General features: G+C 44.9%; 1 protein-coding gene across 2 annotated transcripts in view; it reads left to right on the top strand.

Annotated features, from left to right (window-relative positions):
- The window catches only part of LOC115188393 (contactin-1-like), a 33,151-nt gene extending 28,390 nt beyond the window's left edge, over window positions 1–4,761 (top strand). For both annotated transcript variants that reach the window (XM_029747200.1, XM_029747201.1), the window contains exons 19-23: window positions 1,980–2,101; window positions 2,639–2,828; window positions 2,928–3,049; window positions 3,204–3,360; window positions 3,629–4,761. In XM_029747200.1, coding sequence (XP_029603060.1) covers window positions 1,980–2,101; window positions 2,639–2,828; window positions 2,928–3,049; window positions 3,204–3,360; window positions 3,629–3,711 — 674 coding nt within the window. In that variant the 3' untranslated portion in view covers window positions 3,712–4,761. The remainder of the gene's footprint in view (window positions 1–1,979; window positions 2,102–2,638; window positions 2,829–2,927; window positions 3,050–3,203; window positions 3,361–3,628) is intronic.
- Window positions 4,762–19,786: the final 15,025 nt, after the last annotated feature.

Genomic DNA, 19,786 nt, shown 5'->3' with positions numbered 1-19,786 from the left:
ATTGTGTACTATATTATTTACTTATTTCATTATTTATCTATTAATTTATTGATCCAGTTTTATTATTTTTAAATTCAACTTGTTCACTCTCAGCAACCATTCTTCCTGTTGTTGAACCGTCGTGGGTGACCCCTCTGAGCTCTCGGCCTTTCATGTTCTCTCACCCTCTCCAGATCGGACTGACGTACAACATAGAAACAGGGCAGAAAGTTGCGATAGGCCCTTGCAACCCAAGGTTTCATACCAGCATAAACAGAAACTCTCTTAAACCCTAACCCTAGCCTCAACCCTAAACCTAACCCTCAACCCTAAACCAAACCCTAGTCTCAACCCTAAACCTAACCCTCAACCCTAAACCAAACCCTAGTCTCAACCCTAAACCTAACCCTCAACCCTAAACCTAACCCTCAACCCTAACCCTAGCCTCAACCCTAAACCTAACCCTCAACCCTAAACCAAACCCTAGTCTCAACCCTAAACCTAACCCTCAACCCTAAACCTAACCCTCAACCCTAACCCTAGCCTCAACCCTAAACCTAACCCTCAACCCTAAACCTAACCCTAGCCTCAACCCTAACCCTAGCCTTAACCCTAACCCTAGCCTCAACCCTAACCCTAGCCTCAAACCTAACCCTAAACCTAACCCTCAACCCTATACCTAACCCTCAACCCTATACCTAACCCTAGCCTCAACCCTACACCTAACCCTAGCCTCAACCCTAACCCTAGACTCAACCTAACCCTAAACCTAACCCTAACCCTAGCCTCAACCCTAACCCTATCCTCAACCCTAACCCTAGCCTCAAACCTAACCCTAAATCTAACCCTAGTCTCAACCCTAACCCTAGACTCAAACCTAAACCTAATCCTAGCCTCAACCCTAAACCTAACCCTAAACCTAACCATAAACCTAACCCTAGACTCAACCCTAACCCTAGCCTCAAACCTAACCCTCAACCCTAAACCTAACCCTAACCCTAGCCTCAACCCTAACCCTAGCCTCAACCCTAACCCTAGCCTCAACCCTAACCCTAGACTCAAACCTAACCCTCAACCCTAACCCTAACCCTAGCCTCAACCCTAACCCTATCCTCAACCCTAACCCTAGCCTCAAACCTAACCCTAAATCTAACCCTAGTCTCAACCCTAACCCTAGCCTCAAACCTAACCCTAAACCTAATCCTAGCCTCAACCCTAAACCTAACCCTCAACCCTAAACCTAACCCTAGACTCAACCCTAACCCTAGCCTCAAACCTAACCCTAAACCTAACCCTAAACCTAACCCTAACCCTAGCCTCAACCCTAACCCTAGCCTCAAACCTAACCCTAAATCTAACCCTAGCCTCAACCCTAACCCTAGCCTCAAACCTAACCCTAAACCTAACCCTAGCCTCAACCCTAAACATCACCGGTCTGGAGATGAAAGCCTCCTGGACCATAGGCCAGAGAAGAGCAACTGAATCCAGGTGGATAGCAAAACTTAAGCTCCACTTGGTATGAATGGTAAAGAGTAGGATAAAGCATTGACAGTGGGAGTTAGTGAGGGCCTAATTTAGAGAGCAGGAGGGACCACCGATACGAGGAGGAAGTTCAATAAAAAAGAATGTATTTATTTAATCTGGTTTTGACTTTTTTATATTTAAGTTTATTATATCAAGCACTTTAACTTATCACTTATCTTTGGAGCACTTAAACCTAACCCTAGCCTCAACCCTAACCATGGTAAACATGTTCTTTAACCTCTTCTACATGATAGGCAGCCTTTACAAGTTTCTCTCAATCTTATCTACCCCAATCCTCTCTCTCTCTCTCTCTCTCTCTCTCTCTCTCTCTTTCTCTCTCTCTCTCTCTCTCTCTCTCTCTCTCTCTCTCTCTCTCTCTTCTCTCTCTCTCTCTCTCTCTCTCTCTCTCTCTCTCTCTCTCTCTCTCTCTCTCTCTCTCTCTCTCTCTCTCTCTCTCTCTCTCTCTCTTTTACTAGTCCCCTCTGAGTCTCCTACAGATGTATACTCCAGGCCTGTCTCGTCCCATGAAGCTCTGGTCTGGTGGATACCAGTCATGGACACTGGTACCGGCCTTCAGCAGTACATAGATGGATACCAGGTCTGTAGCTCTGTAAATCTCCTTCAGCAGTACATAGATGGATACCAGGTCTGTAGCTCTGTAAATCTCCTGGATGTCTAGCGATGTCCATGATTTATGGGGAAGGACACATTTTCCTGGTCAGATTACGAATGATGGTCTGGTTAAGTGATCAGGAAAAACACATCTCACTGGGCACAGACGTCAGTTCAATATCTAGTTTTGTTTTACATTTGGTTGAGTTGTCAACTAACGTGAATTCAATGTGAAATCAACAACAACAAAAGTATCATGTCATTGGATTTATGTTTAAAGTTGGGTGAGAAAAATACGAAATCCCTTGATGATATACAATCAGTTGTTTTGCCCAGTGGGATGGCCCTTCTCATGAGACTATAACAAATAAAATACCTTGTGTTCAACTGAGCTTCCTTGCCAGCCTGACGTGAAAGAAGTATAGGTCTCTGTGTGAGGAACTGGTGAACATTTTGATTGGATCACCAGTTTTGGTTCAAATTGATTGACACCTGCTCTGACCAATCCCGGCTTTCTGACCAGGTGAAGTACTGGAGGAAGTATGACGATACTGAGCCGGGAGCCAATCGTATCTTTGTGCCCGCCTCCATGAACCAGACCAGGCTGGAGAACATGCTGCCAGACTCCCACTACCTCATCGAGGTCAGAGCCTACAACGGAGCCGGTGTCGGCCCTCCAAGCGAACACTGCGAGATGTTCACCAAGAGAGCACGTAAGACCAGATGCCAAAACCACACTGACATTCCATATACAGTACATGTCTATTGTAGGTGATCCCATTGAGATTAATATTCTATTCTATTCTTTGCAGCTCCAAGTGTGGCTCCCCAAATGTGGCGTTACATCAGCTACTCTGGCAAGTGGCTGTACGTGTGGTGGCACCACATCCCCTACGACTGGTTTGGCAATGAGTCCTTCCCACTATATTATAAGGTATTTAAAGGCATTTTACTTTGTTTCATTTGAATCTTGCAGCAACTGGTGTGATCCAGTTTGAGCCTGTGGAAATAAGTGTCCTCAGAAGACAAGAAAACCTCTCTTTTCCTCTCTTTTGCTCTGCTCTGCTCTGCTCTGCTCTGCTGTACAGGTGATGTTCAGGAAGACTGGCTACATCACAGGGCCGATCTACATGACGGGCTGGCACTTCATTGACTTCCCCATGCCCCAGGTAGGGGACTACGAGCTGGAGGTCAGAGGTCGCTATGAGGGTGGAGACGGCCCCATCAGGAAGATCAGGCTTCAGGGTAAGTAAGGGATAGATGGGTCTACTGGTTAGTGTCTGGTTGGGGAATTGAAGGACCGTGTCGATTTGTGGCTGAGTCTCAAATGTATTTTCCTCGATTCATCATTTATTAGATTCCTCTCTCCTCACCTTCTTCTCAAAACGTCAGAGGGAAGGGGGGAGAGCATCAGAAGAAAAGATCTGAGGAGGAAAATACTTTTGAGTGTGTTTGATGTCCAGACAGTGTCTTACCCAGTATGCCTCTTACTGTGTCCCCTCCCGTCCTCCAGGTAAGGCGTCTTTCCTGAGACCCACTCTCAGTCTGGCCACCATGCTACTGCTGGCCCTGTGCATCGTGATATTGGGGATATAGAGACCCAGGACATGTCTGGGTGGACTGTGGGAGGTTTGACAGAATCAACTCTCACATCAACTTCCTATATCTCCTTATGGACTTCCAATCTTTCCTCAACCTCTTACTGTCTGTCTTCTCACAACAAAACAGAGCACCGTGCCACCATTCAGAAATGACCTGCCTAGCTGTAGAATCTCCCAAGGTTACTGTACTGTAAGACATCCAAGAAATCCTTTCTGATTTATTTATTGAACAGGTACTGAAGGAATTGAACGGGTACAAAAGAGGAATAGATTTTCAATATGCCTTATGATGAATCATATTGTACAATCTTCCCAACATATTCTAGACTGAAATGTATAAGACAATGACTGACTGTAATCAACACTATACTGTATGACGTTTGTAATGAGTAAACTGTAAAGGAATGATCAGAGTAAGATTGTATGTAGCTCAGACACCAACTACACAGCCCCTTCCTTGACTCACCCAGCTGTTTGGATATTTAGTTTCCACACGTTTGCCATTTCAAGACGACACTAGATTAGAAGTAATGTGTGTTTCTGTTTGATTGGTATGTTGGAGAATCCTTTTCATTTTTCTGTAATGGTGCTGCTGGGAAAATAGATATTTAGTTTGTGTTCCTTTTCTGTTTCTTAATCTCTTCAGATTCGTACACACACTCGGCTCACATGGATATCGCTATAACCCACTCTGCAGAGATCGCTAGCTTTGAATGCTATTCTTTCTTACACTGTCCTATACCACAGCGTTAATTAGCTTGGTATTCATAATGAATTGTGTCTTCTAGATGCGTAAGCTAAAGCCATATCGCTTCGACAATGCCCTGGTATTTAGGCTTGTCCCGATTCTTGCACTGACGATGGCAGAATGTTTTAACAGAATGGCAACAAGAAATCCGGGTTGAAGAATATTGATGTGCTGCTGTTTATTTTATTATAGTATTTGTTTTCCCTTGCTATGTATACGAGGATCATGCTGTAAACTCATTAAATAGAAGACACATCAACGCTCCACGATTGTCAGTATCATGTGAGCGTCACTAAATCTGGAGAGGTTTATTTGTTGTATTACTTTCATGATGCCGACAGGGGGCAGCATTTCTTCATTTTACTTTACAGGTTACAGCCACTCATCTATGAAGACCTACTGCCAATCAATGTGAAAGGTGCGTCAGTACCTTTCGAGTGGACCTTTAGCAGTCCTTACAGAGCAGTACCTGTGGAGTGGACCTTTAACAGTCCTTACAGAGCAGTACCTGTGGAGTGGACCTTTAACAGTCCTTACAGAGCAGTACCTGTGGAGTGGACCTTTAGCAGTCCTTATAGAGCAGTACCTGTGGAGTGGACCTTTAGCAGTCCTTATAGAGCAGTACCTGTGGAGTGGACCTTTAACAGTCCTTACAGAGCAGTACCTGTGGAGTGGACCTTTAACAGTCCTTACAGAGCAGTACCTGTGGAGTGGACCTTTAGCAGTCCTTATAGAGCAGTACCTGTGGAGTGGACCTTTAACAGGCCTTACAGAGCAGTACCTGTGGAGTGGACCTTTAGCAGTCCTTACAGAGCAGTACCTGTGGAGTGGACCTTTAACAGTCCTTATAGAGCAGTACCTGTGGAGTGGACCTTTAGCAGTCCTTATAGAGCAGTACCTGTGGAGTGGACCTTTAGCAGTCCTTACAGAGCAGTACCTGTGGAGTGGACCTTTAACAGTCCTTACAGAGCAGTACCTGTGGAGTGGACCTTTATCAGTCCTTACAGAGCAGTACCTGTGGAGTGGACCTTTAGCAGTCCTTGCAGAGCAGTACCTGTCGAGTGGACCTTTAACAGTCCTTACAGAGCAGTACCTGTGGAGTGGACCTTTAACAGTCCTTACAGAGCAGTACCTGTGGAGTGGATCAATCTTACTCTGACTGCTGAGGTAGAGACCTGATTAATATGGTTCTCTTGTTGAGGACAATAACTTGTTCATCTGAGGTAGAGACCTGATTAATATCGTTCTGTTGTTGAGGACAATAACTTGTTCCTCTGAGGTAGAGACCTGATTAATATGGTTCTCTTGTTGAGGACAATAACTTGTTCATCTGAGGTAGAGACCTGATTAATATGGTTCTGTTGTTGAGGACAATAACTTGTTCCTCTGAGGTAGAGACCTGATTAATATGGTTCTGTTGTTGAGGATAATAACTTGTTCCTCTGAGGTAGAGACCTGATTAATATGGTTCTGTTGTTGAGGACAATAACTTGTTCCTCTGAGGTAGAGACCTGCTTAATATCGTTCTGTTGTTGAGGACAATAACTTGTTCCTCTGAGGTAGAGACCTGATTAATATGGTTCTCTTGTTGAGGACAATAACTTGTTCCTCTCTCTGAGGTAGAGACCTGATTAATATGGTTCTGTTGTTGAGGACAACTTGTTCCTCTCTCTGAGGTAGAGGCCTGATTAATATGGTTCTGTTGTTGAGGACAATAACTTGTTCCTCTCTCTGAGGTAGAGACCTGATTAATATGGTTCTGTTGTTGAGGACAATAACTTGTTCCTCTGAGGTAGAGACCTGATTAATATGGTTCTGTTGTCTAGTTCAATCACTTGAGGTGGCGACCCGTCGCCTGCTGCTCATCTCTCTCCTTTCTTCCGACGGAGGTAGAGAGAAAGAGAGAGCGAGGTTGTTACCGTGGTGAAATCAGCAGATGAGTAGAACAGGGAGCCCACAGATTACTGATGAGTCTGTGTGTCTGTGTGTCTGTGTGTCTGTGTGTCTGTCTTTGTGGGTGTGTCTGTCTTGCGTACAGTATGTGTGTGCACATGTATCTGTGGCCTTTTCTCTCTCTCTTCTACCTCCATTATCATCGTGTTTCCCCTCTACATTCTCCCCTTAAACAAATTACAGGTATGGAGCAAAGTAGAAATCAATGTGGCCATTATGTGTAAACAATGTTACGGTAGACAGAGGTGATGCTCTTACTGCTGGAGGCTGATTGGACCTATGATGAAGCACAGAGAATAGTCTATTCTACCTACATTTACATGAGAGAGAGAGAGAGAGAGAGAGAGAGAGAGAGAGAGAGAGAGAGAGAGAAAGAGAGGTACAGTCAGGGGAAGCCTATAGCCTATGTAACAGGTTATGGTGGGCCCATCAGGGATATGTAACAGGTTATGGTGGGCCCGTCAGTGATATGCAACAGGTTATGGAGGCCCGTCAGGGATATGTAACAGAATGTGGTGGGCCCGTCAGTGATATGCAACAGGTTATAGAGGCCCGTCAGGGATATGTAACAGGTTATGGTGGGCCCATCAGGGATATGTAAAAGGTTATGGGGTGCCCTTCAGGGATATGTAACAGGTTATGGTGGGCCCATCAGGGATATGTAACAGGTTATGATGGGCCCGTCAGTGATATGCAACAGGTTATGGTGGGCCCGTCAGGGATATGTAACAGGTTATGGTGGGCCCGTCAGTGATATGTAACAGGTTATGGTGGGCCCGTCAGTGATATGTAACAGGTTATGGGGCCCGTCAGGGATATGTAACAGGTTATGGTGGGCCCGTCAGTGATATGTAACAGGTTATGGTGGGCCCTTTAGTGATATGTAACAGGTTATGGTGGGCCCTTTAGTGATATGTAACAGGTTATGGTGGGCCCGTCAGTGATATGCAACAGGTTATGGTGGGCCCGTCAGTGATATGTAACAGGTTATGGTGGGCCCGTCAGTGATATGTAACAGGTTATGGTGGGCCCGTCAGGGATATGTAACAGGTTATGGGGCCCGTCAGGGATATGTAACAGGTTATGGTGGGCCCGTCAGTGATATGTAACAGGTTATGGTGGGCCCTTTAGTGATATGTAACAGGTTATGGTGGGCCCGTCAGTGATATGCAACAGGTTATGGTGGGCCCGTCAGTGATATGTAACAGGTTATGGTGGGCCCGTCAGGGATATGAAACAGGTTATGGTGGGCCCTTTAGTGATATGTAACAGGTTATGGTGGGCCCGTCAGTGATATGTAACAGGTTATGGGGCCCGTCAGGGATATGTAACAGGTTATGGTGGGCCCGTCAGTGATATGTAACAGGTTATGCGGGCCTGTCAGGGATATGTAACAGGTTATGGTGGGCCCGTCAGTGATATGCAACAGGTTATAGACGCCCATCAGGGATATGTAACAGGTTATGGTGGGCCCATCAGGGATATGTAAAAGGTTATGGGGGCCCTTCGGGATATGTAAAGGTTATGGGGGGCCCGTCAGGGATATGTAACAGGTTATGGTGGGCCCGTCACTGATATGTAACAGGTTATGGGGCCCGTCAGGGATATGTAACAGGTTATGGTGGGCCCGTCACTGATATGTAACAGGTTATGGTGGGCCCGTCACTGATATGTAACAGGTTATGGGGCCCGTCAGGGATATGTAACAGGTTATGGTGGGCCCGTCAGTGATATGTAACAGGTTATGGGGGCCCGTCAGGGATATGTAACAGGTTATGGTGGGCCCGTCAGGGATATGTAACAGGTTATGGTGGGCCCGTCAGGGATATGTAACAGGTTATGGTGGGCCCGTCAGGGATATGTAACAGGTTATGGTGGGCCCGTCAGGGATATGTAACAGGTTATGGTGGGCCCGTCAGTGATATGCAACAGGTTATAGAGGCCCGTCAGGGATATGTAACAGGTTATGGTGGGCCCATCAGGGATATGTAACTGGTTATGGTGGGCCCGTCAGGGATATGTAACAGGTTATGGTGGGCCCGTCAGTGATATGTAACAGGTTATGGTGGGCCCATCAGGGATATGTAACTGGTTATGGTGGGCCCGTCAGTGATATGTAACAGGTTATGGGGGCCCGTCAGGGATATGTAACAGGTTATGGTGGGCCCGTCAGGGATATGTAACAGGTTATGGTGGGCCCGTCAGGAATATGTAACAGGTTATGGTGGGCCCGTCAGGGATATGTAACAGGTTATGGTGGGCCCGTCAGGGATATGTCAGGTTATGGTGGGCCCGTCAGGGATATGTAACAGGTTATGGTGGGCCCGAAAGGGATATGAAACAGGTTATGGTGGGCCCGTCAGGGATATGAAACAGGTTATGGGGGGCCCTTTAGTGATATGTAACAGGTTATGGTGGGCCCGTCAGGGATATGTAACAGGTTATGATGTGCCCGTCAGTGATATGTAACAGGTTATGGTGGGCCCGTCAGTGGTATGTAACAGGTTATGGTGGGCCCGTCAGGGATATGCAACAGGTTATGGTGGGCCCGTCAGTGATATGTAACAGGTTATGGTGGGCCCGTCAGGGATATGAAACAGGTAATGGTGGGCCCGTCAGTGATATGTAACAGGTTATGGTGGGCCCATCAGGGATATGCAACAGGTTATGGTGGGCCCGTCAGTGATATGTAACAGGTTATGGTGGGCCCGTCAGGGATATGAAACAGGTTATGGGGGGCCCTTTAGTGATATGTAACAGGTTATGGTGGGCCCTTTAGTGATATGTAACAGGTTATGGTGGGCCCGTCAGTGATATGTAACAGGTTATGGTGGGCCCGTCAGGGATATGTAACAGGTTATGGGGCCCATCAGGGATATGTAACAGGTTATGATGTGCCCGTCAGTGATATGTAACAGGTTATGGTGGGCCCGTCAGGGATATGTCAGGTTATGGTGGGCCCGTCACTGATATGTAACAGGTTATGGTGGGCCCGTCAGGGATATGTAACAGGTTATGGGGGGCCCGTCAGTGATTTGTAACAGGTTATGGGGCCCGTCAGGGATATGTCAGGTTATGGTGGGCCCATCAGGGATATGCAACAGGTTATGGGGGGCCCTTCAGTGATATGTAAAACATTTTGGGGGGCCTGTCAGAGTTATGTTACAGGGCTTTTCCAGGATTACGGAATTATGACCATACATAGATACCACAGGAAGTTGGTGGCTCCGTGATTAGGGAGGACGGGCTCATGGTAATGGCTGGAGAGAGTGAGTGGAATGTTATCAAATACAGTACCAGTCAAATGTTTGGACACACCTACTCATTCAAGGGTTTTTCTTTATTTTGACTATTTTCTACATTGTAGAGTAATTGTGAAGACATCAAAACTATAAAATAACACATATGGAATCATGTAGTAACCAAAAAAGTGTCAAAGTAGCCACCCTTTGCCTTGATGACAGCTTGCATACTCTTGCCATTCTCTCAACCAGCTTCATGAGGTAGTCACCTGGAATGCATTTCAATTAACAGTTGTACCTTGTTAATTTGTGGAATTTATTTCCTTCTTAATGCATTTGAGCCAATCAGTTGTGTTGTGACAAGGTAGAGGTGGTATACAGACGATAGCCCTATTTGGTAAAAGACCAAGTCCATATTATGGAAAGAACAGCTCAAATAAGCAAAGAGAAATGACAGTTCATCATTACATTAAGACATTAAGTCAATCCGGGTTTCTTCAAGTGCATTTCAAAAACCATCAAGCGCTCTCATGAGGACCACCACAGGAAAGGAAGACCCAGAGTTACCTCTGCTGCAGAGGATAGGTTCATTAGATAACAGCCTCAGAAATTGCAACATCAACTGTTCAGAGGAGACTGCGTCAATTAGGTCTTTATGGTCAAATTGCTGCAAAGAAACCACTACTAAAGGATACCAATAATAAGAAGAGACCGTCTTTGTGAGACGCAGAGTAGGTGAACGGATGATCTCCACATGTGTGGTTCCCACCGTGAAGCATGGAGGAGGTGTGATGGTGTTTTGCTGGTAACACCGTCAGTTATTTATTTAGAATTCAAGGCACACTTAACCAGCATTCTGCAGCAATACGCCATCCCATCTGGTTTGCACTTAGTGGGACTATCATTTTTTTTCAACAGGACAATCACCCAACACGCCTCCAGGCTGTGTAAGGGCTATTTGACCAAGAAGGAGAGTGATGGAGTGTTGCATCAGATGACATTTACATTTACATTTAAGTCATTTAGCAGACGCTCTTATCCAGAGCGACTTACAAATTGGTGCATTCACCTTATGATATCCAGTGGAACAACCACTTTACAATAGTGCATCTAAATCTTTTTAGGGGGGGTTAGAAGGATTACTTTATCCTATCCCAGGTATTCCTTAAAGAGGTGGGGTTTCAGGTGTCTCCGGAAGGTGGTGATTGACTCCGCTGTCCTGGCGTCGTGAGGGAGCTTGTTCCACCATAGGGGTGCCAGAGCAGCGAACAGTTTTGACTGGGCTGAGCGGGAACTGTGCTTCCTCAGAGGTAGGGGGGCCAGCAGCCAGAGGTGGATGAGCGCAGTGCCCTCGTTTGGGTGTAGGGACTGATCAGAGCCTGAAGGTACGGAGGTGCCGTTCCCCTCACGGCTCCGTAGGCAAGCACCATGGTCTTGTAGCGGATGCGAGCTTCAACTGGAAGCCAGTGGAGAGAGCGGAGGAGCGGGGTGACATGAGAGAACTTGGGAAGGTTGAACACCAGACGGGCTGCGGCGTTCTGGATGAGTTGGATGACCTGGCCTCCACAATCACCCGACCTCAACCCAATTGAGAACTCCGTCAAGACTGTTTGAAAAGCATTCCAGGTGAAGCTGGTTAAGAGAATGCCAAGAGTGTGCAAAGCTGTCATCAAGGCAAAGGGTGGCTACTTTGAAGAACATAAAATCTAAAATATATTTAGATTTGTTTAACACATGATTCCATATGTGTTATTTCATAGTTTTGATGTCTTCACTATTATTCTACAATGTAGAACATTGTAAAAATAAAGAAAAACCCTTAAATGAGTGTGTGTGTCCAATCTTTTGACTGGTACTGTACATCAAACATATGGTTTGATGCCATTCCATTTGCTCCATTCCAGTCATTATTGTGAGCCATCCTCCCCTTAGCAACCTTCACTGATAGATACTAGTTATTGTGGGAGTCAGGCTGACCCTTTCCAATTCTAAACAGATAGGATAGAAAATGAGCCATCCTCTCATCAACAATCACGTTGATAAACAGAATAGACTTCCTTCATTTGTCTTTTGATGAAGCACTCTGAACAATGGTGTTTTTGTTTTCTGTGGTTGTTATGATTATAATGAGGAGCCTCGGAGACCTGATGAAGACCAATAGAAGGGCCTTCAAACATGCTCTGTCAATAGACCACTTCAGAGCATAAACAGATTGCAGCGTGTGGAATATCAGTTTCCCTTTCGCATGATTGTAATCAGGACCAGTGCTCTACAGAAACCAATATAGTTAAATCTGTAATCAGTCTCGGATGTATTCCACTGAAATCTAAATTCTGCCCTTTGAGAATGAAGAAGGAAGGCTACTTCCATGTAGGCATATTTAATATTGGGCAAATAATCAGCATGGTATTTAATGTTATTGACACTGAGATGGTATGTATATGGAATGCTATTCATTTAGCTATTTGATATTCAGTTTGCCATGTTTCCAGATCAGAAGCTGTCATAATTTGATCCGATGCCGTGGGTGAAGAGAGATTGAAGTCACGGAGCTCAAAGCAGCCAGCCTACAGGGTGATTTCATACCTCTCTCATTACATTTAAAAAACCTCTCTTCTCCTTTTTTTGCCTCTAAATGTATCCTACATATCCTATGTAATACCCACATCTATATCCATATATCATTAATGCATTTTGTATTTGCGCACAACAAGGTGCTGTAAATTTGAATAGAAAACACATTTTCCATAATTTAGCAGCATCATTACAGCAGAAAAGGGGGATGCTATGAATAATATAGGGCTCTCAGCATCGGATAGGGAAGAGGCCGCAATAAAATAGTCCAACTCCATCCGCTATGGGTCAAAAGCAGGACATACTGTATGTAAAGCGCCATGTATTAGCCTAGCGCTAAGCCATACATCACATGCTTTTGGCAGGGACCCCGGGCAAGGTAGCTATCTCGCTAACGCTACTTCACCTAGGCCCGTGGAGTCCTGTGATGTAATGTAGCCTAGTGTCTACTCTAAATCTAAGAGGGCCGTACAGAGTGGACTAGATCGGACACCCTCTAATCTAAATCTCCTGGGCCAATGTGATATGTCAGAGGCTATAGAGTATTAGCTGCAGCTAGCACTGTTAGTGAGGGAACCCGCTGTTCCAAATAGCACCCTATTCCTTATTTAGTGCACTACTTTTGACATAGGGAATGGGGTCCCATTTGGGACGCAACCCTGGTGTCAGACCAGGAAGTAATTGCCACTTCTATAGATACTTTATAGCCCTGTTTACTCTGTGAGGAATGGCTTTTTTAAGAAGTCCCCTCTGCTAGAAGGTGGTTCATATACTGGCACTTTGTCAAACTGATGGTCGTCTATAGGGGTAGTCATTCAATGCTAATGACTAAGAGAAACACAACCTTGGGTCAGGACAGGGACACAGTGAGTAGAGCAAAGGAAACAATTATTCTTATTTTCCAATTATATATCCTTCTATATAAGCCTGGCCCCAGATCTGTTTGTGCTGAATAATAACCATAGGAGTTAGCTGTATCCTTCTATATAAGCCTGGCCCCAGATCTGTTTGTGCTGAATAATAACCATAGGAGTTAGCTGTATCCTTCTATATTAGCCTGGCCCCAGATCTGTTTGTGCTGAATAATAACCATAGGAGTTAGCTGTATCCTTCTATATAAGCCTGGCCCCAGATCTGTTTGTGCTGAATAACAACCATAGGAGTTAGCTGTATCCTTCTATATTAGCCTGGCCCCAGATCTGTTTGTGCTGAATAACAACCATAGGAGTTAGCTGTATCCTTCTATATAAGCCTGGCCCCAGATCTGTTTGTGCTGAATAACAACCATAGGAGTTAGCTGTATCCTTCTATATTAGCCTGGCCCCAGATCTGTTTGTGCTGAATAACAACCATAGGAGTTAGCTGTATCCTTCTATATAAGCCTGGCCCCAGATCTGTTTGTGCTGAATAATAACCATAGGAGTTAGCTGTATCCTTCTATATTAGCCTGGCCCCAGATCTGTTTGTGCTGAATAACAACCATAGGAGGTGTCTGTACACCACAAGCAGATGTGGGACCAAGCTAGCCTTCTATGGATTGCATTGTAGAATAATTCTATGCTTAGCATGTTCCAGCTGGAATTTAAACGATTCCCATTCCCATCAGTTGTTGTGAATGTTTGAAATGACTACTGGGGTAAAGCAGTCTGTTCCTGCCTTTGTGACCATGATACCTCCTTATAAGCCCCTCTTGTTGCCTGTCAGCATTCTGACAGATATTTCTACTCTGTCTGCAAAGGGACCGCCCAGACTGATTTGGCAATCGCACCAAACCGAATCCTTTCCCCTTCTCCTCCCCTAAATAACTAACCAGGGCTCTGGCTAGCAAAGCAACGACAGGAAGCAACCAAATCCTCTTTGAGTCCAATTAGAGATTTACACCAAAGTCTCGTCTTCGTGTAGAGAATGTTTCATTCAAATCCCATGACAACTGTGGTTCATGAAATCAGGTTTTTGGTGTGTCAACTTTGAAATCGTCCAAAAATATCCTGCCTGAAATATAAATGTATTCTAAGCAGGAAAGTGTCCCTAAAAGGAGTTCTGTGAATCCATCCAGAAGGCAGTGCAATCAGCAGCAGAGTGTAGTGGGTGTAGTGTTGTAGTAGTAGTGTGTTTTCTGTCAGAAGGTCTACAGAGAAATGATCCATACAACCCCTGACAGATAGAAATACTGTCATTTCCACTGTGATTGGTTGAAGCACTGTGGATAAGCACTTCCTTTGTCAGGACTACAACTACACTTTCCACCATCTCATACGTGATGAACCTGTCTGTGATTCTACACTGTCTACCATCTCATATGTGATGTACCTGTCTGTGATTCTACACTGTCTACCATCTCATATGTGATGTACCTGTCTGTGATTCTACACTGTCTACCATCTCATATGTGATGTACCTGTCTGTGATTCTACACTGTCTACCATCTCATATGTGATAAACCTGTCTCTGATGGTTGAAGTGTGCACACTGAGTAGCCTATGTTTCCAATGATCAGAAGCAGCATTGGCAGTCCCCTGTGGTCTCCCATGTAAGAATCAAACTCCCATGTAAGAAGAGAGAGTGAAGGGAGAGTTCCCTGTCAGTGGTTCCCATCGTTCTCCATGTGTAGCGCTCAGCCTTGGAGTATAGTAGAGCAGAGTAAACTATCTCATTAAGGGCTAGCCTGACAACCTCTCACCTAGCAGTAGTGTACAGCAGAGTAAACTATCTCATTAAGGGCTAGCCTAACAACCTCCCACCTAGCAGTAGTGTACAGCAGAGTAAACTATCTCATTAAGGGCTAGCCTGACAACCTCTCACCTAGCAGTAGTGTACAGCAGAGTAAACTATCTCATTAAGGGCTAGCCTGACAACCTCTCACCTAGCAGGAGTGTAGAGCAGAGTAAACTATCTCATTAAGGGCTAGCCTGACAACCTCTCACCTAGCAGTAGTGTACAGCAGAGTAAACTATCTCATTAAGGGCTAGCCTGACAACCTCTCACCTAGCAGTAGTGTAGAGCAGAGTAAACTATCTCATTAAGGGCTAGCCTGACAACCTCTCACCTAGCAGGAGTGTACAGCAGAGTAAACTATCTCATTAAGGGCTAGCCTGACAACCTCTCACCTAGCAGTAGTGTACAGCAGAGTAAACTATCTCATTAAGGGCTAGCCTAACAACCTCCCACCTAGCAGTAGTGTACAGCAGAGTAAACTATCTCATTAAGGGCTAGCCTGACAACCTCTCACCTAGCAGTAGTGTACAGCAGAGTAAACTATCTCATTAAGGGCTAGCCTGACAACCTCTCACCTAGCAGGAGTGTAGAGCAGAGTAAACTATCTCATTAAGGGCTAGCCTGACAACCTCTCACCTAGCAGGAGTGTAGAGCAGAGTAAACTATCTCATTAAGGGCTAGCCTGACAACCTCTCACCTAGCAGGAGTGTACAGCAGAGTAAACTATCTCATTAAGGGCTAGCCTGACAACCTCTCACCTAGCAGGAGTGTAGAGCAGAGTAAACTATCTCATTAAGGGCTAGCCTGACAACCTCTCACCTAGCAGGAGTGTAGAGCAGAGTAAACTATCTCATTAAGGGCTAGCCTGACAACCTCTCACCTTGCAGGAGTGTACAGCAGAGTAAACTATCTCATTAAGGGCTAGCCTGACAACCTCTCACCTTGCAGGAGTGTACAGCAGCAGGCTGACAGATTGGCTGCCACGCTGATAAAAGGAGAATTCGACGCCATCGCAGCCTTGCCTGAAAACACAACGCATCACTCAGGACCCGGACCCTGGAGGGGCTGTCATCTTATCTCTCCATATCTCTCCTCCCCTCTCTCTCTCTCTCTCTCTCTCTCTCTCTCTCTCTCTCTCTCTCTCTCTCTCTCTCTCTCTCTCTCTCTCTCTCTCTCTCTCTCTCTCTCTCTCTCTCTCTCTCTCTCTCTCCTCCCCTGTCCCGTTCTGTTTCTTTCTTTATCTCTCTCTTCTTTCCTCCCCTCTCTCTCCCATTCTGTTTCTTAATTAATATCTCTCTTGTCTCTCACGGTCTCTCCCTCTCACTCACCTAATGAATGACAGAAAGCTAGGACACTGTCAGGAGGACTTCTGAAGGAGAATGCTGGGTAGAGTTTATAATAACCCCGTCAGAGGAGGAGGTACATCACAGTAGTAGACTACCAACTGTGATGAAAATATCACCTCTGGAAGTTTCCATTATTCTGAAAGGTGTTTTGTCTTCATTGGGCTCAGTGGTGTGAAATGGAAGCCCAGGATGATGTCTCGGTCTCTCTCTGTGCAGGTTGGTGTTTTGAAGGGAGGTTTGTTTTGGGAAGCTGTCGTGTTTTCTTGTCATGTGAAACCCTGCCACACCCCTCCTCCCATCGCCTCTCAAGCTGCCTGCCTCTCGGGCTCAATAGAATGAAGATATCAGGTTCTGTCCCAGTCAAACTCCAGCTGAGACAAATGGCTTGTTTAAAAGAGTCATTAGCAACATTACTTCATATAGCCTGAGTACTGAATTACACCTCTCTTCCCCCATCTATTGGTCCACTGCAACAAAGCCTACTGCTGCCTCGGTCCGCACCCACACACCTACCTACCCAACACCTGTGAGAAGGCGAGGCGCATGTTATCGGGTTACACATAGAGCGTGATGGATTGGGGATGGGAACACCTCACGTGGAGAAGAGTTAAAGCGTTATCGCCTAATTGAGACGGATGCATTTTTAATGACTAGCGTTGGCTCGTAGTGAGAGAGGCATCGAAATATGCGAAGTCGGTGAAAAATGCTGATGATGAGCCAGCCAATGGCTGTATGTTGTTCCAAGAGTTTACCGTTTTTTTCTGCACTCATTATACTGGTTCACGACCTGAGAGATTGTGTTGCGTTTGATTGATGCCGTCTGACATTCCATTTTCAGAGGTAAAGCACTTTTAAAAGAATAGAAGATTCTGCTGATGCAATAGTCATATACAAAACAAGGATGCATGTCTCGTCCCAAAGAGGCAAGCACTGTAGGAATTGTAGAATGACTTCAAAGTGAATTGCATCAGACTGACACAAAGCTCCTCTGCCCTACATATAACCTAGTGCCTTTTCACAATCCTGTTTCTGCGTCATTTGAAAGAGAACCTCTATTAATATTCAAGCAACTTCTCAGTTATAATATTATTTGAGGAGGCGTTGTTACCACGTAATTTCAACCCAAAGAATCTATGTGGGGACATTGAATCAACGTTGAAAACTGATTGAATTTGCAAAACAGTCATCAACTAAAGGCATTTTCACCAACTTTTACAACCAATGGCATGGTGACATGTTTTGTTCAGCTTCCACAATCTTCTTATTATCAATATATTTCAACCAATCACCAGTCATTTGTGTCAGTGATGTACATGTTGAGTGCCCTTCTCTATAAGCATGCTGAAAGTCTGTTATCAATTTGTTTAGAGAGAAACAGAATTGTATTTTATCAAACACCATTTTTTCAACAGTTTGCTAAGAGCTGGCATAAAGCTGATTGGTCTGCTGTTAGAACCTGTAAAGGCTGCTTTACCTCTCTTTGGTAGCGGAATGACTTTCACTTCCCTCCAGGCCTGAGGACAAACACCTTCCTCTAGACTCAGATTAAAGATATGACAGATAGGAGTGACTATAGAGTCAGCTAACATCCTCAGAGCCTTCCATCGAAGTTGTCAATGCCAGGATGTTTGCCATTATTGATTGATAACAATATTTTTTTCCAACTGTCCCACACTAACTTTACAAAATTCAAACTTACAATGCTTTTCTTTGATTATTAGTTTTTTTTATGCATGAATACGCAGTGGCAACCCATCATGTTTTGAGCCCTACATTTTGCATTAAAAAACAATGATATATATGTATATACACAATCCAAAAATGTGCTTTTCTTTCAAAAACAAGTGACTCCAAACTTTTGAAGGGCTTTTGAACCTGAACCAGATTACAGGCTGGTTATAGTGAGAAGCTTCCTCTTGAGCAGATAGCTTGATGGAAACCAGTCAATATTCAGGTCCCCAAGAAAGTAGACCTCTCTGTTTACATCACATACACTATCAAGCGTTTCACACATATTATTTAAATACCGACTGTTAACACTTGGTGGCCTATAGCAACACCCCAAAAGAATAGGCTTTAGATGAGGCAGGTGAACCTGCAGCCACATTAATTCAATAACATTTGACATGAGCTCTTTTCTAAGCATTACTGGGATATGGCTCTGAATATATATAGCAACACCGCCCCCTGTCACGCCTGTACCCGCTCCCCCTCCCTGGCGCTCGAGGGCACCAGGCTACCCTTCTTTACACGCACCTGTCAACATCATTACGTGCAGCAGCGCTCATTGGACTCACCTGGACTCCTTCACGTTGTTGATTACCCCCTGTATATCTGTCTGTTCCTCGGTGGTGTTCCCTGTGTCCTCATTAATTGTTGTTATGTGTTCCCGTCCAAACGCTGTTCCTGTTCTGTTTCATGTCCGTCAGCTATTAAACCTTCCCTCCCTGTACCTGCTTCTCATCTTCTGTGTCGATCCTTCCACCCCCATAAGCATTCCTGTCTCTTCTATAGATGTTATATCCTTGTATTGCTACTGCTGTATTATCAAAGGAATTATCTAAGTGAGTCTCAGAAATGGCTAATATATTCATGTTATCTGATGTTAGCAAGTTATTGATTTCATGAACCTTATTTCTAAAGCTCCACATATTAATATGGGCTATTTTCAGCCCTTTCCTGGGTAGCTTCTCAGAGATAGACATAATATGGAAAAGAACAAACAAAGCAAGAGAAAAAAACATTAGCAGCCCATTAATCAGTTGCTGTGTGTACAGTAAGTGTGTGTGTGTGTTGCAGGGTTGAAGCTACGAACCCATAGGCTTGGCTCTCCCATCCCTTCCAGGCTTTTGGGAGGGAAGGTGGACAATGAGCCTTTCATAGGGAATGTAAGTAACTTCCCCACTCGCTCTGGCAGCTTTCATGGCCGGGATAAGTTATTTTATCTTCTAGCGCACATCTTTAGGATAGTCCTCGTTGAGGAAGATGTACGTTCCCCTCAAGTTCTTGACTAATGTCCTCTCTCAATGATTTACAGATTGTTGTCACCTTGCCGTTTTCCTGTTTAAACTCATCGGGCTGACCTTGGGAGAACTGCAAACTGTTCTCCAGGTCCTGGACCTCTCTGGTCAGGTCTATTATTTTATTAGTTGACTCCACCAGTATTTGGACAAAACACTTGAAAAATGTTTTTGTTTGTTGTAATAACTGCTTGTAAAACTATTTCTGTTTGTTTAAAAGATCCTTCATCTGTGATAGAGAGACACCACTGTCTTCAACGGTACTCCCACCGGCTTTGGTCTTTGTCATTGTAGCAACGAAGGCTACACTGTTACTCCCTGCAATTTCAGACAGGGCAGGTCGCATGGAAGATGGGAACAGCAACAAACAGTAGGGGTCTAGACAGCCACAAGCCCGGGACAGTGAATACGACAACCAGAGACAGAACAGGAGAATGATCCCACAACACTTGATTTTTCAGCTATCTCTGTG

This window comes from Salmo trutta, unplaced genomic scaffold (genome assembly GCF_901001165.1).
Source record: "Salmo trutta unplaced genomic scaffold, fSalTru1.1, whole genome shotgun sequence".
In the NCBI taxonomy this organism is placed as follows: Eukaryota; Metazoa; Chordata; class Actinopteri; order Salmoniformes; family Salmonidae; genus Salmo; species Salmo trutta.
This window is presented reverse-complemented; position numbering and strand designations above follow the sequence as displayed.